The 22,775-nt window shown below is 47.4% G+C and overlaps 3 protein-coding genes across 3 annotated transcripts; all 3 read left to right on the top strand.

The window, feature by feature from the left end:
• The first annotated feature begins 8,350 nt into the window (after positions 1-8,350).
• On the top strand, positions 8,351-9,355 carry LOC124009439 (probable G-protein coupled receptor 148). The gene has a single exon (XM_046321252.1). It carries the CDS (start codon positions 8,351-8,353, stop codon positions 9,353-9,355), a length of 1,005 nt encoding a protein of 334 aa, XP_046177208.1.
• Positions 9,356-10,786: 1,431 nt separating this feature from the next.
• Positions 10,787-12,808, top strand: LOC124009325. Its single transcript, XM_046320993.1, has 2 exons — positions 10,787-11,220; positions 12,084-12,808. The coding sequence occupies exons 1-2, from the start codon at positions 10,874-10,876 to the stop codon at positions 12,346-12,348; spliced, it is 612 nt and encodes a 203-aa protein (XP_046176949.1). The 5' UTR covers positions 10,787-10,873; the 3' UTR covers positions 12,349-12,808.
• On the top strand, positions 12,694-14,803 carry LOC124009438. Its single transcript, XM_046321251.1, has 3 exons — positions 12,694-12,769; positions 13,469-13,713; positions 14,199-14,803. Exons 1-3 carry the CDS (start codon positions 12,694-12,696, stop codon positions 14,592-14,594), a joined length of 717 nt encoding a protein of 238 aa, XP_046177207.1. The 3' UTR covers positions 14,595-14,803.
• Positions 14,804-22,775: the final 7,972 nt, after the last annotated feature.

Below are 22,775 nucleotides of genomic sequence, written 5' to 3'. Positions count from 1 at the left end.
TCAGGATGTGTCCCCAGCACCATAGTGTTCCCTGTCAGGGTTGTCCCCAGCACCATAGTGTTCCCTGTCAGGGTTGGCCCCAGCACCATAGTATTCCCTGTCAGGGTTGGCCCCAGCACCATAGTGTTCCCTGTCAGGGTTGGCCCCAGCACCATAGTGTTCCCTGTCAGGGTTGGCCCCAGCACCATAGTGTTCCCTGTCAGGGTTGGGTTGGACCCAGCACCATAGTGTTCCCTGTCAGGATGTGTCCCCAGCACCATAGTGTCCCCTGTCAGGGTTGGCCCCAGCACCATAGTGTTCCCTGTCAGGGTTGGCCCTAGCACCATAGTGTTCCCTGTCAGGGTTGGGTTGTCCCCAGCACCATAGTGTTCCCTGTCAGGATGTGTCCCCAGCACCATAGTGTCCCCTGTCAGGGTTGGCCCCAGCACCATAGTGTTCCCTGTCAGGGTTGGCCCCAGCACCATAGTGTTCCCTGTCAGGGTTGGGTTGTCCCCAGCACCATAGTGTTCCCTGTCAGGATGTGTCCCCAGCACCATAGTGTCCCCTGTCAGGGTTGGCCCCAGCACCATAGTGTTCCCTGTCAGGGTTGGCCCTAGCACCATAGTGTTCCCTGTCAGGGTTGGGTTGGCCCCAGCACCATAGTGTTCCCTGTCAGGGTTGGGTTGTCCCCAGCACCATAGTGTTCCCTGTCAGGATGTGTCCCCAGCACCATAGTGTTCCCTGTCAGGGTTGGGTTGGCCCCAGCACCATAGTGTTCCCTGTCAGGGTTGGGTTGGACCCAGCACCATAGTGTTCCCTGTCAGGGTTGTCCCCAGCACCATAGTGTTCCCTGTCAGGGTTGGCCCCAGTACCATAGTGTTCCCTGTCAGGATGTGTCCCCAGCACCATAGTGTTCCCTGTCAGGATGTGGCCCCAGCACCATAGTGTTCCCTGTCAGGATGTGTCCCCAGCACCATAGTGTTCCCTGTCAGGATGTGTCCCCAGCACCATAGTGTTCCCTGTCAGGATGTGTCCCCAGCACCATAGTGTTCCCTGTCAGGATGTGTCCCCAGCACCATAGTGTTCCCTGTCAGGGTTGTCCCCAGCACCATAGTGTTCCCTGTCAGGGTTGGCCCCAGCACCATAGTATTCCCTGTCAGGGTTGGCCCCAGCACCATAGTGTTCCCTGTCAGGGTTGTCCCCAGCACCATAGTGTTCCCTGTCAGGTTTTGTCCCAGCACCATAGTGTTCCCTGTCAGGATGTGTCCCCAGCACCATAGTGTTCCCTGTCAGGATGTGTCCCCAGCACCATATTGTTCCCTGTCAGGATGTGTCCCCAGCACCATAGTGTTCCCTGTCAGGGTTGGCCCCAGCACCATAGTGTTCCCTGTCAGGGTTGGCCCCAACACCATAGTGTTCCCTGTCAGGGTTGGCCTGGCCCCAGCACCATAGTGTTCCCTGTCAGGGTTGGCCCCAGCACCATCGTATTCCCTGTCAGGGTTGGCCCCAGCACCATAGTGTTCCCTGTCAGGGTTGGCCCCAGCACCATAGTGTTCCCTGTCAGGGTTGTCCCCAGCACCATAGTGAAGGTCGACGACATCCGATCCTCGTTTGCTAAGTCAAACGACACCGCTTGTTCTACTCACACTGCCCTACCCTGTGCTCTGACCTAGTGTTCTCCCTCTCTCTCCAGATGAAGTGTTCCCTTGTGAGGGCCGGCCGCCCAACAACCTGCCCGCTTGACCCTATCCCTCCCTCTCTTCTCCAGACCATTTCCGGAGACCTTCTCCCTTACCTCACCTCGCTCATCAACTCATCCCTGACCGTTGGCCAGCACCGTCCCTTCCGTCTTCAGCACCAGAGTTGTTTCTGTCAAAAACCTACACCATAGTGTTCCCTGATGTCCAATTACAGACCAGTATCCCTTCTTTCTTTTCCTCCAAAACTCTTGAACATAGTGCCTGTCAGGATGTGTCCCCAGCTCTCCCGCTATTCTCTCTGAATGACCTTCTTGATCCAAATCAGTCAGGTTTCAAGACTAGTCATTCAACTGAGATGTGTCCCCATCACCGGAGTGTTCCCGCAGGATGTGTCCCCAGCACCTGCTAAAGCTAACTCTCTCTCCTCTGCTCTCATCCTTCTAGATCTATGGCTGCCTTCGATACTGTGAACCATCAGATCCTCCTGTCCACCCTCTCCGGGTTGGGCATCCCCAGCCCATAGTGTTACCTGACAGGTCGCTCCTACCAGGTGGCGTGGCGAGAATCTGTCTCCTCACCAGTGTTCCCTCTCACCACTGGTGTCCCCAGGGCTCTGTTCTTGGCCCCTCTCCTATTCTCGCTATACACCAAGTCACTTGACTCTGTCATAACCTCACATGGTCTCTCTTATCATTGCTATGCAGACGACACACAATTAATCTTCCCTCCTTTGGCCCCCTTCTGATGACCAGGTGGCGAATCGCATCTCTGCATGTCTGGCAGACATATCAGTGTGGATGACGGATCACCACCCAAGCTGAACCTGGCAAGTTGGAGCTGCTCTTCCTCCCGGGAAGGACTGTCCCCGACCATGATCCCTGCCATCACGGTCGACAACTCCATTGTGTCCTCCTCCCAGAGCGCCAAGAACCTTGGCGTGATCCTGGACAACACCCATCGTTTCAACTAACATCAAGGCGGTGGCCCGCACCTGTAGGTTCATGCTCTACAACATCCACCAGTGTACGACCCTGCCTCACACAGGAAGCGGCGCAGGTCCTAATCCAGGCACTTGTCATCTCCCGTCTGGATTACTGCAACTCGCTGTTGGCTGGGCTCCCTGCCTGTGCCATTAAACCCCTTCAACTCATCCCCAGCACCCGTGTTCCCTGTCTGGTGTTCAACCTTCACCAGTGTTTCCTGTCACGTCACCCCGCACCTCCGTTCCCTCCACTGGCTTCCAGTTGAGTGTTCGCATCCGCCCAAGACCATGGTGTTCCCTGTCGGAGCTGTGTCCCCAGCACCTCAGTATTCCCTCCAGGCTCTGATCAGGCCCTACACCCAAACAAGTGGCCTGTCGTTCATCCACCTCTGGCCTGCTCGCCTCCCTACCACTGAGGAAGTAGTGTTCCCTGTCAGCCCAGTCAAAACTGTTCGCTGTCCCTGGCCCCCAATGGTGGAACAAACTCCCTCACACCAGTGACAGCGGAGTCAATCACCACCTTCCGGAGACACCTGAAACCCCACCTCTTTAAGGAATACCTAGGATAGGTTAAGTAATCCCTCTCACCCCAGCACCCTAAGTTTTAGATGCACTATTGTTAAGTGACTGTCCCACTGGATGTCATAAGGTGAATGCACCAATTTGTAAGTCGCTCTGGATAAGAGCGTCTGCTAAATGACTTAAATGTAAATGTAAATGTTCCCTGTCAGGGTTGGGTTGTCCCCAGCACCATAGTGTTCCTTGTCAGGATGTGTCCCCAGCACCATAGTGTTCCTTGTCAGGATGTGACCCCAGCACCATAGTGTTCCTTGTCAGGATGTGTCCCCAGCACCATAGTGTTCCTTGTCAGGATGTGACCCCAGCACCATAGTGTTCCCTGTCAGGGTTGGGTTGTCCCCAGCACCATAGTGTTCCTTGTCAGGATGTGACCCCAGCACCATAGTGTTCCCTGTCAGAGTTGGCCCCAGCACCATCGTATTCCCTGTCAGGGTTGGCCCCAGCACCATAGTGTTTCCTGTCAGGATGTGTCCCCAGCACCATAGTGTTCCCTGTCAGGGTTGGCCTGTCCCCAGCACAATAGTGTTCCCTGTCAGGGTTGGCCCCAGCACCATAGTGTTCCCTGTCAGAGTTGGCCCCAGCACCATCGTATTCCCTGTCAGGATGTGTCCCCAGCACCATAGTGTTCCCTGTCAGGATGTGTTCCCAGCACCATAGTGTTCCCTGTCAGGGTTGGCCTGACCCCAGCACCATAGTGTTCCCTGTCAGGATGTGTCCCCAGCACCATAGTGTTCCCTGTCAGGGTTGGCCCCAGCACCATAGTGTCCCCTGTCAGGGTTGGCCCCAGCACCATAGTGTTCCCTGTCAGGGTTGGCCCCAGCACCATCGTATTCCCTGTCAGGGTTGGTCCCAGCACCATAGTGTTTCCTGTCAGGGTTGGGTTGGACCCAGCACCATAGTGTTCCCTGTCAGGATGTGGCCCCAGCACCATAGTGTTCCCTGTCAGGATGTGTCCCCAGCACCATAGTGTTCCCTGTCAGGATGTGTCCCCAGCACCATAGTGTCCCCTGTCAGGGTTGGCCCCAGCACCATAGTGTTCCCTGTCAGGGTTGGCCCCAGCACCATAGTGTTCCCTGTCAGGGTTGGGTTGGACCCAGCACCATAGTGTTCCCTGTCAGGATGTGTCCCCAGCACCATAGTGTCCCCTGTCAGGGTTGGCCCCAGCACCATAGTGTTCCCTGTCAGGGTTGGCCCTAGCACCATAGTGTTCCCTGTCAGGATGTGTCCCCAGCACCATAGTGTTCCCTGTCAGGATGTGACCCCAGCACCATAGTGTTCCCTGTCAGGATGTGTCCCCAGCACCATAGTGTTCCCTGTCAGGATGTGTCCCCAGCACCATAGTGTTCCCTGTCAGGATGTGTCCCCAGCACCATAGTGTTCCCTGTCAGGGTTGTCCCCAGCACCATAGTGTTCCCTGTCAGTGTTGGCCCCAGCACCATAGTATTCCCTGTCAGGGTTGGCCCCAGCACCATAGTGTTCCCTGTCAGGGTTGGCCCCAGCACCATAGTGTTCCCTGTCAGGTTTTGTCCCAGCACCATAGTGTTCCCTGTCAGGATGTGAACCCAGCACCATAGTGTTCCCTGTCAGGATGTGTCCCCAGCACCATAGTGTTCCCTGTCAGGGTTGGGTTGGCCTCAGCACCATAGTGTTCCCTGTCAGGATGTGTCCCCAGCACCATAGTGTTCCCTGTCAGGATGTATTCCCAGCACCATAGTGTTCCCTGTCAGGATGTATTCCCAGCACCATAGTGTTCCCTGTCAGGATGTGTCCCCAGCACCATAGTGTTCCCTGTCAGGATGTATTCCCAGCACCATAGTGTTCCCTGTCAGGGTTGTCCCCAGCACCATAGTGTTCCCTGTCAGGGTTGTCCCCAGCACCATAGTGTTCCCTGTCAGGGTTGGCCCCAGCACCATAGTGTTCCCTGTCAGGGTTGGGTTGTCCCCAGCACCATAGTGTTCCCTGTCAGGATGTGTCCCCAGCACCATAGTGTTCCCTGTCAGGGTTGGGTTGTCCCCAGCACCATAGTGTTCCCTGTCAGGATGTGTCCCCAGCACCATAGTGTTCCCTGTCAGGGTTGGGTTGGCCCCAGCACCATAGTGTTCCCTGTCAGGGTTGTCCCCAGCACCATAGTGTTCCCTGTCAGGGTTGGCCCCAGTACCATAGTGTTCCCTGTCAGGGTTGTCCCCAGCACCATAGTGTTCCCTGTCAGGGTTGGCCTCAGCACCATAGTGTTCCCTGTCAGGGTTGGCCCCAGTACCATAGTGTTCCCTGTCAGGAGGTGTCCCCAGCACCATAGTGTTCCCTGTCAGGATGTGTCCCCAGCACCATAGTGTTCCCTGTCAGGGTTGGCCCCAGCACCATAGTGTTCCCTGTCAGGATGTGTCCCCAGCACCATAGTGTTCCCTGTCAGGGTTGGCCCCAGCACCATAGTGTTCCCTGTCAGGGTTGGTCCCAGCACCATCGTATTCCCTGTCAGGGTTGGCCCCAGCACCATAGTGTTCCCTGTCAGGGTTGGCCCCAGCACCATAGTGTTCCCTGTCAGGGTTGGCCCCAGCACCATAGTGTTCCCTGTCAGGGTTGGCCCCAGCACCATAGTGTTCCCTGTCAGGGTTGGCCCCAGCACCATAGTGTTCCCTGTCAGGGTTGGCCCCAGCACCATAGTGTTCCCTGTCAGGGTTGGCCCCAGCACCATAGTGTTCCCTGTCAGGGTTGGCCCCAGCACCATAGTGTTCCCTGTCAGGGTTGGCCCCAGCACCATAGTGTTCCCTGTCAGGGTTGGCCCCAGCACCATAGTGTTCCCTGTCAGGGTTGGCCCCAGCACCATAGTGTTCCCTGTCAGGGTTGGCCTGGCCCCAGGCAGCATATGGCGGCTTAGTCATTAGTCTGTCCCATCCGGATATGAGATCAGATGATGTCAACACCAGGAGGGCTAATGGATAAGAACACTCTGAACTGGCATGGCTTACACCTACACTGTTAGTTTAGTCCCAACTGTCTGGTTGAGAGGGGGAGAGTGATCCTATTCACTGATGATCTATGGCTGCATTTCCTTCCACAAAGTTGTTTCCCCTCCCCTCTTTGACCTTGCTAAACCTTATAGGGTTTTATGGGTGAAAGCAATATGGTGGAAACTGAAAGTGGCACTGTTGACTTACACCAACCATGTTTCTCAGATCTGTGATGGGGAGTAAGGCAGGAGTGGAGGATACATAGTTTCCTGGAATGAGACGCAGCCCGTGTCTCTGTGAAACAGCTAAGTGGCCCTGTCTTTATACATCCCTGTGTTATGTTCTATGAGTCAACAGACAGTGCATCAGGGCTGATAAGGCAAGTGGTGCAGTCAGTCAGTCGCTGGATCATTGATTTATAGAAGCATTAAGACTAATGGATGAATGCCAGCCATTACTTTGAAAATTAGGTAAGAAAATCACTTGGGACTTTTATTTATTGTTGACGGGAACTGGTTACATTAATGAAACGTTGCCTTTGGTTGATCGATACGCTTGTCGATAGGTGTGTGTCTGTAAACTTGACTGGGTTTGGTTGATCGATATGCTTGTTGATAGGTGTAGGTGTGTCTAAACATGACTGGCTTTTACTTTTTGTGTTCATGTTCTAGACAAGGGAGAAAAGATGATACACAACATTTGTTTTGTAATGATACCGTTTATTGATTAAAACTGCCTTGATTAAGATGCTAAAGCGCGAAGTCTGATGTGACAAAGTCAAAATCATCATTTATATTAATGGTTAGATCATTTATCACTAAATAATGCTCAATCGAAAGGTATGAACTGATCAGCTATTTTAAATAGATTGCTATATCATTCAAAATGTATGTATTATTTTTATGACTGTCAGCTATGAGTTGAGTAATAATGGATGTTTAGCAGCCATACCACCCTGGATGTCTCTTGATCTATCTGAAGCTAAACAGGGTAGGCGCTGGATGGGAGGACGGATGATGTAGCCTAAATGAGACTGTGTTTGGGAGTAGCCATGCTGATGGTACTCTGCGCGCTGCTTTCGGGAGTGAAGGTCATGGCGTATTGCTGTGCTGACACACTAACGGTGGTGGAAACGTACCTTGTTAATTAACATAGTAACTGTGTATTTAGACACCAAAGTTCACAGACATGGCTGTGATTATGACACTGTGGTTTCGAATTTGAATTCATGCGAGATTAATCTTGTCGCTCATTTAAATATCTTGTGTAAATTGCAAAACAGATGACATCTACGCTCAGCGAGCGAGAGAGGGAGGGAGGGAGGGAGGGAGGGAGGGAGGGAGTGCAGATGACTTTCCATTGAAATAATATTAGCTATCTGCTATATTGAAGAATGTTTATCTAATAACTTCAAATAAACTAGTTTGCTGAAGCCTCTCCATCACAGTACCTGTGTCCATATAATGCAGAGATAAACTCCTTCAGATGAACACCACTGTTTGTTTTAATCAGTCTGTTAATTAAGGTCCACGCTGACAGTCATATAGAGGGTCAAATGTAAATCTCTCTGTTTTACTGTAATATAACATCTAGGCTTTCCTAGACAGCCGAAAATAATGAGATTAAGCATATTTTTGTATTTGATTTAACCTTTATTTAACTAGGCAAGTCAGTTAACAGCAAATTCTTATTTACAATGAATGCCAAGGAACAGTGCTTGTTCAGGGGCAGAACGACAGATTTTTACCTTGTCAGCTCGGTGGATTCGAACTAGCAACCTTTCGGATATCTAGATACATTAATTGTATACCCTTCATAATAAAATGTATTAGTTTCTAAATCACTGGTAAAAAGCTAGGCCATCTCTAACGTTAAATTACGTTTTTACCATTGTTTCAGTCCATCTGATTTCCCACAGAAAGAAAGGACCATCTTTAGGAACCTGTCCACAGAGTTACAATACTGTCTGTTTTAATCCACAGGCAAGAGGAAAAAACAGAAAGGACCACCTTCACTTCAGATGCCCTGTCCAGGGCCGTATTCACTTGGCACCAAACGGAGGAGAACGAACTGAAACAGAGAGAGGGACGACCTGATCTTGTCCATTAAGTAACGCTTTTTTTCGTTCTCCATTGGAAAACGTTTTGCTACACTGTGCAGTAATGAATACGACCCAGCATCTAACCACACAGTTCCAGATGGTTCTATCAGAGAACATGGCAGCCATGGCCAACAGTTCACACCAGTGGTATGACAGTCTGCAGCGCTGGCACCTGGAGCTCTTCCTGATCCCTGCCTCCCTCCTCACCCTGGCCACCCTGCTGGCCAACCCCATCCTCCTGGCCTGCATCCTCTTCTCCCGTTCCCTGCGCCAGGAGACCCGCTACCTCCTCCTGGCCAACACCCTGGCCGCAGACATGCTCTTCCTCTCCCTCAACCTTGTCACTGTAGTCTGTAATACTTTGGGGGTAGCCATGCTGAGGGTACTCTGTGAGCTGGTTTCGGCAGTGACCGCTGCGGCATATTGCTGCGCTGTGCTGACCGTCACACTAAAGGTGGTGGATACATACGTGGCGGTACGTTGGCCCCTCCACTACCACGACCTGCTCCCCCCGGCCCGTACCCGAAAGATCCTAGTCGGGGTCTGGCTGTTAGCCGCCATGTACCCCCTCTCCCTGGTCATCGTCATGGAGGTGATGGAGGACAACGCCCCACAGAGGTCAGAGGTGTGTCTCATTCTCATCTCCATAGGCAAGATGGGCAGCGAGATGATGGTAGGCGTTCACATCTACTTCACCATGGGAGCCGTTGTCTGCACCCTGCTCATCCTGTATTGTTACGGCCGTCTCTACTGGGTCACCAAGACCCAGGGCATCTGGCAGAGTCGCTACTCCCGAGCCCGGGTCACCCTCTTGGCCCACGGGGTTCTGCTCCTGCTCTACTTCAGCCCGGGCCTGGTCTTCACTGTGGAGCTGGTTCTGTATCAGCGCCAGGAGGTCAGCCAGGATGTCCGCGTGTGGATTAACACTGTCAATATGTGTATGCTGATGCTACTGCCCAGGGCCTGTGCTCCCTACCTGTATGGTCTGTGGTATAGGGATATCTCTGATACTCTGCTGGCAGTGCTGCACCGACACAGGAGGCTTAGTCAGGTCACTGTGGCCTAGAAATAAAGACCCACACACTCTCACAACCCCATGAAGAGAAATGAGCGGGCTGAGGGTTTGTTTAACAGAGACTCTTGTGAGAGTGCCCAGCCTAAAGCATTGGTCCACAAATATTTTTACTTAACGAAGTCCACTATTGTTCTCTTGTGACCCACGGTTTGCCATGTTCACAATCATTCTCCAACCCCAAAGCTGCCTTGAAAAGACCATCACTTTTTAAGAGAAAAACAACATTAATTGCTTAACTTTTTAACCTTTTTTCATTTAATTGGTACTATTGCCAAGCTATTTCTCTGTCTTAGCCGATAACACTAGCCCTTCGCTATTCCATGTGTCAATGCAGATACAGTGAGCTCAAAGTATTGGGACAGTGACACATTTTGTTGTTGTTTTGTCTCTGTACTCCAGAACTTTGGATTTGAAATAATATAATGACTCTGAAGTTAAAGTGCAGACTGTCAACTTTAATTTGGGAGTATTTTCATCCATACTGGGTGAGCCGTTTAAAATTACAGCACTTTTTATACATAGCCCCCCCCCCTTAGGGGACCAATAGTATTGGGACAAATTCACTTATGTGTATTAAAGTAGTCCAAAGTTGAGTATTTGGTCCCATATTCACAACACGCAATTATTACATCAAACTTGTGACAACACTTTGGTTGGATGCATTTGCTGTTTGTTTTGGTTGTGTTTCAGATGATTTTGTGCCCAAATAGAAATGAATGGTAAATAATGTAATGTGTCATTTTGGAGTCACTTTTATTATAAATAAGAATATAGTATAAACACTTCTACATTCATGTGGATGCTACCATGGTTACGGATAATCCTGAATGAATCCTGAATAATGATGAGTTAAAATGTTACAGAAGCACAAATATCATATCCCCCTAAATAAAATGCAAACCTCCCCTGTTATTTTTAATGGAGAGAGATTAGCATGTCTTGGGGCCATGATGTTTGTTTTATATGTTTGTGATTGTTCTGGGATGTCTGTCCTAATATCTCCCCAAATACTGAAAGGTCATTGGCAGGTTCAGCGCCTCTTATTTCCGCATACCATATTCCTCTCTTTATGTGGAGACTTTAAAATGGCTGGTTTTGTCGGGTGTCTACTTTGAGAATGTTCTTGTTATTGTTGCTTTCCCATATACTCTTAAAGCAGCTGGGACTGTTTCATGCACTGAACATTGAGATGTAGTTGGGGTTGAATCAATTCTACATAACCCAAATGCAACCAACACGATCGTCACACATTATATGATGTCAACAAGCTACATAAGCACCTAACAGCTGGGGTTTTATGACCGTAATATTATGGCAAAGTAGCATTTCTGTCCATTTGCCTCTAAAGACTTGTTTGCCCTTATCTGGGTGTCCAAGGAGACCAATATCAAACGGATCTGTGGATTTGCCTAATGGAAGACTTCACACTCAGTGGCATCACCTCTAATGGCCTGATAGAAAAGAAAAACACTATCTCCTCAAACTCATTGTTGACACAGTCGGTCGGGGATGGCGGACACTGGGCAAAGAAGAGGGAGACGGCACGTTGGCTCTGTAGAGATGGCCGCTGAAGAGAACCAAGTGGTCCTGTCTCTCCTCTGTGCCTTTGGGACCTGGTACAACAGCTCTGGCCACGCTGAGAGACTTAGCAGAATCTCCTCTGAGACCAGCGGCAACACCTCAGACACGACAAACACGACAACCAACTCCTTCCAGAGACAGGTGGAGCTGTTCACCCGCGAGTGGCACGTCTTCCTGCCTCCGCGCCAATCCAGGGCCATGCATGTTTGCCCCATCCTGGGCTTCCTGGCGGTTTCTCTGGTGATTCCTGTCATCCTCACCCGAATCCTGACCAGGTGAGTCACCCCAAATCCAAAATTGTCCCTTAGATCGGGTGCATGAGTGTGATGGTGTGTAGACCTGTTAGATAGGTGTGGTGGTGTGTAGACCTGTTAGATAGGTGTGGTGGTGTGTAGACCTGTTAGATAGGTGTGGTGGTGTGTAGACCTGTTAGATAGGTGTGGTGGTGTGTAGACCTGTTAGATAGGTGTGGTGGTGTGTAGACCTGTTATATAGGTGTGGTGGTGTGTAGACCTGTTATATAGGTGTGGTGGTGTGTAGACCTGTTAGATAGGTGTGGTGGTGTGTAGACCTGTTAGATAGGTGTGGTGGTGTGTAGACCTGTTAGATAGGTGTGGTGGTGTGTAGACCTGATAGATAGGTGTGGTAATGCTACTGTTTTGACCAATGCTTTCAGATCTAATTAAGCACATAAGGGATAGGGTACGTGTCAACCTCATTCCACGGTGGGCCGAGTGTTTGCAGGGTTTTCGTTCCTGCCTTGTACTTGACTGGTGAATTAAGGTCACTAATTAGTAAGGAACTCGCCTCACATGGTTGTCTGGATCTTAATTGAAAAGAAAAAACAAAAACCTGCAGACACCATGGATTTGAAACCCCTGGGTTAGGGTAAAGTTGATTTGGAATTAGGCATATGTAGCATTCATCATTCACCTCTTCCCCTCCTCCTCCTCACCCCCCACCCCACCTCCCCCCACCTCCTCTTCCCCTCTGCCACCTCCTCCCTTCCTCCTCCTCTCCCCCCCCACCTCCTCCTCATCCCCCCACCTCCTCTCTCCTCCTCTCCCCCCACCTCATCCACCCCCCCCCCCCCCCCCCTCCTCATCCTCACCTCCTCATCCTCCCCTCCTCCTCCTAGCCCCTGGATGCGCCAGGAGACCCGCTACCTCCTCCTAGCCAATGCGTTGCTAAGCGACATGCTGTTCGTGTCGCTGTACATGGTGAGTGCCTGTCTGAATGCCACGGGCGTACTGATGTCAGAGTGGGCGTGCTCCACCATCCTCTTCCTGCTGGGGTTGCTGTACTGCGCTGGGATCTTCAGTACCAAGGCCATGGTGCTGGACACCTCACTGGCTGTGATGGCTCCACTTCGATACTATGCCCTGTGGCCCGTCTCCAGGTAATGGGAACACGGGCTGGGAGAGTTTTATCAGTACTTCTTATGACTTCACTATATGATGTAATAATGGATGGAGTTTAGAGAAACTGTTATTTATCTTCCATCTTTCCTCCACTTCTTCACCAGTTGCCCTTTTCATGTGGAAACAGGTCACAAATCTTGCTGCTGTGCCAAAGCAAGTGAAATGGATAAACAAAAGTGAAATAAACAAAAAGTGAACAGTAAATATTACGCTCACACAAGAATAGACATTTCAAGTGTCATATTATGTCTATATACAGTGTGGTAACGATGTGCAACTAAAGTTTTCTTTTTTTTAAAGGAAAATAAATCAACATAAATATTTACAATGGATTTCGTTTTTCACTCGTTGCCTTTTTCTGGTGGCAGCGCATCACAAACCTTGCTGCTGTGGTGGCACACTGGTATTTCACCCAGTAGATATGGGAGTATATCAATATTTTCACATTCTTTTGGGGTCTGTGTAGTCTGAGGGAAATATGAGTCTCTAATATTGTCATACATTTGGCAGGAGGTTAGGAAGTACAGCTCAGTTTCCACCTCATTTTGTGTCTCTCTCTCTCTCTCCCTCTCCTCTACCTCTCCCCCTCTCCCCCCCCTCTCCCCCTCTCCCTCCCCCCTCTCTCTCTCTCTCCTCTCTCTCTCTCCCTCCCCCTCTCTCTCTCCCCTCTCTCTCCCCTCTCTCTCTCTCTCTCTCCCCTCTGTCCCCCTTTCTCTCCCCTCTCTCTCCCCTCTCTCTCCCAACTCTCTCCCCCTCTCTCACCCCCTCTCTCTCTCCCAACTCTCTCCCCCTCTCTTTCCCCTCTCTTTCTCTCTCCCCCTCTCTTTCTCTCTCCCCCTCTCGCTCTCACCCCCTCTCTCTCTCCCTCCTCTCCCTCTCGCTCTCGCTCTCGCTCTCTCTCTCTCCCTCCCCCCTCTCCCCCCCTCTGTCTCTGTGTGTGTGTGTGTGTGTGTGTGTGTGTGTGTGTGTGTGTGTGTGTGTGTGTGTGTGTGTGTGTGTGTGTGTGTGTGTGTGTGTGTGTGTGTGTGTGTGTGTGTGTGTGTGTGTGTGTGTGAGGAGTGCGTGTGTGTGTCTGGGCTGTGTCTATTTTCTTACCAACGAGGAGGGTGCTTGCTGGTATCTGGGTTCCCTGACCCTGTTCTGGATGTTCCCTGGACCCTGTTCCCTGGACCCTGTTCCCTGGACCCTGTTCCCTGGACCCTGGACCCTGTTCCCTGGACCCTGGACCCTGGACCCTGGACCCTGGACCCTGTTCCCTGGACCCTGGACCCTGGACCCTGTTCCCTACACATTTGCTCCCTGCCCCTCCTGCTGGTCCTCACCGTCAGCCAGTCCACTCCCATGCAGGTGGCTCTCAGTCAATCAAATAACCAAGCAATCGCAATGGAGATTACTGTGTAAACCAAGGGTAGGTAACCCTGGTCCTGCAGTGCTTCATGTTTTTTAACCGAACTGTTGAATTTAGGCAATTACTGATCAATTAGCTCAGTTGGTGTGGTGCGAAGTTGGAACAAAATCATGCAGTACCTGCAGCACTATAGGAACAGGGTTGTCTGCCTCTGGTGTAAACCTAAACAATAATTATATTCATGAGTGAGAAGGTTTATGTATATTACATAAAAAATATATACATTATATTTTATTTATTTAACCTTTATTTAACTAAGTCTCCCAATCACGGCCGGATGTGATACAGCCTGGATACGAACCAGGGACTGTAGTGTAGTTATTATTTTGGTATAAGATGTACTTTATGTATTGTAAAGTGAAACCGGTATGTGTTTTTGCATACTACTGGCTTCTGTCTCATTACATGACATTGTAATTCTCAGGTGTCCATGCTGCTTGCAGTCACAGGCGTCCTCCTCATTCTGCTCCTGGTCTTCTCTGGCTATGTCGTTCTGTACTGTCGCACCCGCATGTCTGGCGTGTGGAGAGGTGAACGCTCGTCCCGGGCCAAAGGCACATTCCTCATCCACTACCTCCACCTCATCCTGTCCTTCCTGCCCATGTTGGTGCTTCTCATCAAGCTACTGCTCTACTGCCACCTTGATGCCCTGGACCTGCGTGCCAACCTGTGGGTGTCCCTGGTGGTGTGTAACATCCTCCTGGTGCTCCCCAAGGCCCTGGCTCCCTACCTGTACGGCCTCAGGTACAGGCACCTGTGTGAGGCCTTGTTGGCCTTTTATGGGCTGAAGCGGCCCACCGCCGTCTCGCCTGTCTTGTGAGAATAAAACAATAAAACATTTTCCTGGACTTATAAGAATATTAGCACAGAAGAAGAATTGAGGAGATGGGTCGGTTGACACATGTTTCACTCTGGTGTTTTTCTCAGCATCAGTATCTTACAGGAGAATTTTCAATATTAAGAGAAATATCAAGGTCTTGAGTTGAAATGGGGACCCTTTTTCTCCTCATATTTTATTCCAACATGGAGTTGTAAGCCATCAAACACTGTCCACTTGTGACAAGCAACCCCATCCCGGGGTTGGTGTGTGGGGTTGGTTGTCAGGACAGTGTGGGGTTGGTTGTCAGGACAGTGTGGGGTTGGTTGTCAGGACAGTGTGGGGTTGGTTGTCAGGACAGTGTGGGGTTGTCAGGGCAGTGTGGGGTTGGTTGTCAGGACAGTGAGGGGTTGGTTGTCAGGACAGTGTGGGGTTGGTTGTCAGGACAGTGTGGGTTTAGTTGTCAGGACAGTGTGGGGTTGGTTGTCAGGACAGTGTGGGGTTGGTTGTCAGGACAGTGTGGGGTTGGTTGTCAGGGCAGTGTGGGGTTGGTTGTCAGGACAGTGAGGGGTTGGTTGTCAGGACAGTATGGGGTTGGTTGTCAGGACAGTGTGGGTTTAGTTGTCAGGACAGTGTGGGGTTGGTTGTCACAATGTGTGCCTTTTTGCTTTTCAGCATAAATTGAACCAATTTAGAACATTTTAGAAAAAAAAGTAAATGCTTTCTTTATTGAACAGTATTTCTATCTAATATAATAAAATAAATAAGTTAAAATAAATTGAACGTAGTTTAATATTTCCTTCACATTGTAGTTCTTACTCCACTCAAATGGTCATATAAATGCTTAATAGAACAATCAGTAGCCATCTGATATTTGGATGAAAATTAAATATTTTATCAAAGTGAAAAAAGTAAAGCTATAAACTGGAATACTTTTTCAAACAGGAACAGGTGTGTGTGTGTGTGTGTGTGTGTGTGTGTGTGTGTGTGTGTGTGTGTGTGTGTGTGTGTGTGTGTGTGTGTGTGTGTGTGTGTGTGTGTGTGTGTGTGTGTGTGTGTGTGTGTGTGTGTGTGTGTGTGTGTGTGTGTGTGTGTGTGTGTGTGTGTTCATCTGAAGCAATCAAAGATGTCAACATTTCACAATTTTGGACAGCACAGTAGACAGTAGAGCACAGCAGAGTACAGTATACTGCAGAGTACAGTAAAAAAAAAGTAGAGTACAGTATACAGTAGAGTACAGTATACAGTAGAGTACAGTATACAGTAGAGTACAGTATACAGTATACAGGAGAATACAGTATACAGTACAGCACAGTGTACAGCAGAGTACAGTAAAGAAAAGTAGTATACAGTAGAGTACAGTATACAGTAGAGTACAGCAGAGTACAGCATACAGTACATTACAGTATACAGTAGAGTACAGTATACAGCAGAGTACAGTAGAGTACAGTACACAGTAGAGTACAGTATACAGCACAGTACAGTAGAGTACAGTATACAGCAGAGTAGCTCAGTTGGTAGAGCATGGCGCTTGTAACGCCAGGGTAGTGGGTTCAATCCCCGGGACCACCCATACGTAGAATGTATGCACACATGACTGTAAGTCGCATTGGATAAAAGCGTCTGCTAAATGGCATATATTACAACATACAGTACGGTACAGTATACAGCAGAGTACAGTAAAGAAAAGTAGTATACAGTAGAGTACAGTATACAGCACAGTACAGTAGAGTACAGCATACAGTAGAGTACAGCATACAGTACAGTACAGCACAGTATACAGTAGAGTACAGTACACAGTATACCGCAGAGTACAGCATACAGTACAGTATACAGAAGAGTACAGTAAAGAAAAGTAGTATACAGTAGAGTACAGTATACAGCAGAGTACACAGTAGAGTACAGTATACAGCAGAGTACACAGTAGAGTACAGTATATAGTAGAGTACAATATACAGTAGAGTACAGTAAAAGAAAAGTAGTGTACAGTACAGTATACAGTAGAGTACAGCACAGTATACAGTAGAGTACAGCACAGTATACAGTAGTGTGCAGTACAATACAACACAGCAGAGTACAGCATACAGTACAGTAGAGTACAGCATACAGTAGAGTACAGCATACAGTAGAATACAGCATACAGTAGAATACAGCAGAGTACAGTATACAGCAGAGTACAGTATACAGCAGAGTACAGCATACAGTACAGTATACAGCAGAGTACAGTAAAGAAAAGTAGTACACAGTAGAGTACAGTATACAGCACAGTACAGTAGAGTACAGCAGACAGTAGAGTACAGCAGACAGTAGAGTACAGCATACAGTAGAGTACAGTATACAGTAGAGTACAGTATACAGTAGAGTACAGTATACAGTAGAATACAATATACAGCACAGTATACAGCACAGTATACAGCACAGTACAGCACAGTACAGCAGAGTACACAGTAGAGTACAGTATACAGCAGAGTACACAGTAGAGTACCGTATACAGCAGAGTACACAGTAGAGTAGATAACTATGGTACTGTACTCTAATGTACTATACTCTACGGAATTAAACTCAACTGTACTGTACTCTAATGTACTGTACTCTACGGAATTAAACTCATCTGTACTGTACTCTAATATACTGTACTCTACGGAATTAAACTCTACTGTACTGAATTCAACTGTTCTGGACTGCAGTAGGTGGCTGTGGGAGATCTTCCAGTCAGAACTGTCATTAGGCTTACCATAATGTTTTGTTTTTACGAGCGTCATTGAGATTCTTGCTGTAATGAAAAGCGCTATACAAATTAAACGTGTTATTACACTGTACTGTAGTCTACTGTACAGTACTCTATTGAATTACACTGGACTCTACTAAACTCTATTGTACTGTACTCTACTGAATTACTCTGTACTGCACTGTACTGTACTCTACTGTACTGGACTGTACTTGGCAGAATTAAAATCTACTGCACTGTACTCTACTGTACTGGACTGTACTCGGCTGAATTAAACTCTACTGTACTGGGCTGTACTCGGCTGAATTCAACTCTACTGTACTGTGTACTCGGCTGAATTAAACTCTACTGTACTGGACTGTACTCGTACTCGGCTGAATTAAACTCTACTGTACTGTACTGGACTGTACTCGTACTCGGCTGAATTAAACTCTACTGTGCTGTACTCTACTGTACTGTGCTGTACTCTACTGTACTGTGCTGTACTGGGCTGTACTGTGCTGTACTCTACTGTACTGTGCTGTACTCGGCTCAATTAAACTCTACTGTACTGTGCTGTACTCGGCTCAATTAAACTCTACTGTGCTGTACTCTACTGTACTGTGCTGTACTCTACTGTACTGTGCTGTACTGTGCTGTACTCTACTGTACTGTGCTGTACTCGGCTGAATTAAACTCTACTGTACTGGGCTGTACTCGGCTGAATTAAACTCTACTCTACTGTGCTGTACTCGGCTGAATTAAACTCTACTGTACTCGGCTGAATTAAACTCTACTCTACTGTGCTGTACTCGGCTGAATTAAACTCTACTGTACTGGACTGTACTCGGCTGAATTAAACTCTACTGTACTGGGCTGAATTAAACTCTACTGTACTGTGCTGTACTCGGCTGAATTAAACTCTACTGTACTGTGCTGTGCTCGGCTGAATTAAACTCTACTGTACTGTGCTGTACTCGGCTGAATTAAACTCTACTGTGCTGTGCTGTACTTGGCTGAATTAAACTCTACTGTACTGTGCTGTACTCGGCTGAATTAAACTCTACTGTACTGGGCTGAATTAAACTCTACTGTACTGTGCTGTACTCGGCTGAATTAAACTCTACTGTACTGTGCTGTGCTTGGCTGAATTAAACTCTACTGTACTGTGCTGTACTCGGCTGAATTAAACTCTACTGTGCTGTGCTGTACTCGGCTGAATTAAACTCTACTGTACTGTGCTGTACCCGGCTGAATTAAACTCTACTGTACTGTGCTGTACTCGGCTGAATTAAACTCTACTGTACTGTGCTGTGCTTGGCTGAATTAAACTCTACTGTACTGTGCTGTACTCGGCTGAATTAAACTCTACTGTGCTGTGCTGTACTCGGCTGAATTAAACTCTACTGTACTGTGCTGTACCCGGCTGAATTAAACTCTACTGTACTGTGCTGTACTCGGCTGAATTAAACTCTACTGTACTGGACTGTACTCGGCTGAATTAAACTCTACTGTACTGTGCTGTACCCGGCTGAATTAAACTCTACTGTACTGTGCTGTACTCGGCTGAATTAAACTCTACTGTACTGTGCTGTACTCGGCTGAATTAAACTCTACTGTGCTGTGCTGAACTCGGCTGAATTAAACTACTCTACTGGACTGTACTCGGCTGAATTAAACTCTACTGTGCTGTGCTGTACTCGGCTGAATTAAACTACTGTACTGTGCTGTGCTCGGCTGAATTAAACTCTACTGGACTGGACTCGGCTGAATTAAACTCTACTGTACTCGGCTGAATTAAACTCTACTCTACTGTACTCTACTGGACTGGACTCGGCTGAATTAAACTACTGTACTGTGCTGTACTCGGCTGAATTAAACTACTGTACTGGATTGTACTCGGCTGAATTAAAAACTATTGTATTGTGCTGTACTCGGCTAAATTAAACTCTACTGTATTGTGCTGTACTCGGCTGAATTAAACTCTAATGTACTGTACTCTACTGGACTGTACTCGGCTGAATTAAACTACTGTACTCGGCTGAATTAAACTCTACTGTACTGTGCTGTACTCAGCTGAATTAAACTGTACTGTGCTGTACTCGGCTGAATTCAACTCTACTCTACTGGACTGTACTTGGCTGAATTAAACTCTACTGTACTGTGCTGTACTCGGCTGAATAAACTCCACTGTGATGTACTCGGCTGAATTAAACTGTACTGTGCTGTACTCGGCTGAATTAAACTCTACTGTACTGTGCTGTACTCGGCTGAATTAAACTCTACTGTACTGTGCTGTACTCGGCTGAATTAAACTCTACTGTATTGTGCTGTACTCGGCTGAATTAAACTACTGTGTTGTGCTGTGCTCGGCTGAATTAAACTCTACTGTGTTGTGCTGTACTCGGCTGAATTAAACTCTACTGTGTTGTGCTGTGCTCGGCTGAATTAAACTCTACTGTGTTGTGCTGTGCTCGGCTGAATTAAACTCTACTGTACTGTGCTGTACTCGGCTGAATTAAACTCTACTGTGTTGTGCTCGGCTGAATTAAACTCTACTGTACTGGGCTGTACTCGGCTGAATTAAACTCTACTGTACTGGGCTGAATTAAACTCTACTGTACTGAACTGTACTCGGCTGAATTAAACTCTACTGTACTGTACTCAACTGGACTGGACTGTACTCGGCTGAATTAAACTCTACTGTACTGGGCTGAATTAAACTCTACTGTACTGAACTGTACTCGGCTGAATTAAACTCTACTGTACTGTACTCAACTGGACTGGACTGTACTCGGCTGAATTAAACTCTACTGTACTGGCTGTACTCAGCTGAATTCAACTCTACTGTACTGTGCTCGGCTGAATTAAACTCTACTGTACCGAACTGTACTCGGCTGAATTAAACTCTACTGTACTGAACTGTACTCGGCTGAATTAAACTACTGTACTGGACTGTACTCGGCTGAATTAAACTCTACTGTACTGGACTGTACTCGGCTGAGTTAAACTGGACTGGACTGGACTGTACTGTACTCAGCTGAATTAAACTCTACTGTACTGAACTGTACTCGGCTGAATTAAACTCTACTGTACTGGACTGTACTCGGCTGAATTAAACTCTACTGTACTGGACTGTGCTCGGCTGAATTAAACTCTACTGGACTGTGCTCGGCTGAATTAAACTCTACTGTACTCGGCTGAATTAAACTCTACTGTACTGGACTGTACTCGGCTGAGTTAAACTGGACTGGACTGTACTGTACTCTGCTGAATTAAACTCTACTGTACTGTACTGGACTTGCTGTCCAAACTTGTGAAACAGAGACATCTGTTCATCTGGAAAATACAGTCAGGTCCATAAAAATGTGGACATTGTTAAGTTATTATAATCATGTGATTATTAAGTTATTATTTTTAGGTGTCTACCACAGCATATAGGAGTTGAGATTAAACAATGAATATTTTCAGCTTTAATTTGAGGGTTTTTCCATCCAAATCGGGTGAACGGTGTAGGAATTACAGCACTTTTTATATGTGGTCCCTCTTTAAGTGACCAAAAGTAATTGGACAATTGGCTGTTCAGTTCCATGGCCGGGTGTGTTATTCCCTCATTAGTTTTGTTTACAAGTAAACAGATAAAAGGCCTAGAGTTGAAGTGTGGCATTTGGAATCTGTTGCTGTTCACCCTCAATATGAAGTCCAAAGAGCTGTCACTGCCAGTAAAACAAGCCATCATTAGGCTGAACAATCAAAACAAACACCAAATCAACTATTTGGTACATTCTTAAAGAGAAAGAATGCACTGGTAAACTCCGGGACACCAAAAGGCCCAGAAGACCACACAAAACAACTGTGCTGGATGACAGAATAATGATTCCCCTGGTGAAGAAAACCCTCTTCTCAACAGTTAACACGCCTAACTCCTGGAGGGTATCTGTGTCAAAGTCAACATTCAAGAAAAGACAGAGTAAATTCAGAGGGTTTACCACAAGACGGAAACATTGGTAAACCTCAAAAACAAGAAGACCAGATTAGAGTTTGCCAAACATCTATAAAAAGCCTGTACAGTTCCCGGGACAACATCCTATGGACAGATGAGACAAAGATAAACTTGTACCAGAATGATGGGAAGAGAAGAGTATGGAGAAGGAAAGGACCTGCTCATGAGCCGTAGCATACTGTACCACATTATACCACCTCTGTGAAGCATGGTGGAGGTAGTGTTATGGGGTGGGCATGAATGGCTTCGAATGGGCCTGGTTCCCTTGTATTTATTGATGATGTGACTGCTGACAAAAGCAGCAAGATTAATCCTGAAGTGTTTAGGGCTATATTATCTGCTCAGATTCAGCCAAATGCTTCAAAACTCATTGGATAGCGCTTCATAGTGCAGATGGACCCGAAGCATACCGCGAAAACAACCCAATTATTTTTTAAGGCAAAGAAGTGGAATCTTCTGCAATGGTCAAAGTCAATCATGTGAGCATGCATTTCACTTGCTTAAGACAAAATGCCCCAAGAACAAGCAGGAACTGAAGACAGCTGCAGTAAAGGCCTGGCAGAGCATCACCAGAGAATAGAAACCCAGCATCTGGTGATGTCTATGAGTTCCAGACTTCAGGCAGTCATTGACCGCAAAGGATTTGCAACCAAGTATTAAAACTCACAATTAAATGTATGATTGTTAGTTTGTCCAATTACTTTTGAGTTCCTAAAATGGAGGGGTTATGTATAAAAATGGTTGTAATTCCTACATGGTTCATACAACATTTTTGACAAAACCCTTAAATTAAAGATGAAAGTCTACACTTAAAGCACATCTTGATTGTTTCCTTTCAAATCCACTGTGGCGGCGTACAGAGACAAAATGATGCAGTGTGTCACTGTCCAAATACTTATGGACCTGACTAGTTTTTCTAGGCGTCTTTTCAACTCATTTATTACTTTAGTAATGGGAGTGGATTATGACCAGCAACCCCAACATCAATGTAACCCCCCCACCCCTGCTCCCCGCCAAATGCTAATTAAGATGCTAGTTATCACATGGCTTGACCTATAATAAACTCTCACAAATAGGCTTGAAATAAAGCTCTCCCTTTCCTGTTTTCAATCATGTTTATATAATACTTCCATCATACAACAGTTTATTAAAGAAATAACAAGCTCTGAATATTTACTTTCAGCGATAAAGAAAGATAATATTCCATCTCACCTCAATGTTCTGTGACCCTGACTGACCTCATGGAGGATAACCATGTTTATCTTCAGATTATGTTCTGTGACCCTGACTGACCTCATGGAGGATAACCATGTTTATCTTCAGATTATGTTCTGTGACCCTGACTGACCTCATGGAGGATAACCATGTTTATCTTCAGATTATGTTCTGTGACCCTGACTGACCTCATGGAGGATAACCATGTTTATCTTCAGATTATGTTCTGTGACACCTCATGGAGGATAACCATGTTTAT

This window comes from Oncorhynchus gorbuscha, linkage group LG22 (genome assembly GCF_021184085.1).
Source record: "Oncorhynchus gorbuscha isolate QuinsamMale2020 ecotype Even-year linkage group LG22, OgorEven_v1.0, whole genome shotgun sequence".
Taxonomy (NCBI): domain Eukaryota; kingdom Metazoa; phylum Chordata; class Actinopteri; order Salmoniformes; family Salmonidae; genus Oncorhynchus; species Oncorhynchus gorbuscha.
Note: the sequence above shows the minus strand (reverse complement) of the source record. Positions and strands in the feature narration are given on the sequence as shown.

Excerpts from the sequence above, each read along its gene's own strand:
- LOC124009438 (XM_046321251.1), top strand. The coding sequence starts at position 12,694 with ATGGATTTCGTTTTTCACTCGTTGCCTTTTTCTGGTGGCAGCGCATCA. Across the intron at positions 12,770-13,468 it reads GCTGCTGTGGTGGCACACTG|GAGGGTGCTTGCTGGTATCT; the intron begins GTATTTCACCCA and ends CTTACCAACGAG. Across the intron at positions 13,714-14,198 it reads GCCAGTCCACTCCCATGCAG|GTGTCCATGCTGCTTGCAGT; the intron begins GTGGCTCTCAGT and ends TGTAATTCTCAG.
- LOC124009325 (XM_046320993.1), top strand. The coding sequence starts at position 10,874 with ATGGCGGACACTGGGCAAAGAAGAGGGAGACGGCACGTTGGCTCTGTA. Across the intron at positions 11,221-12,083 it reads CTCACCCGAATCCTGACCAG|CCCCTGGATGCGCCAGGAGA; the intron begins GTGAGTCACCCC and ends TCCTCCTCCTAG.
- LOC124009439 (XM_046321252.1), top strand. The coding sequence starts at position 8,351 with ATGAATACGACCCAGCATCTAACCACACAGTTCCAGATGGTTCTATCA.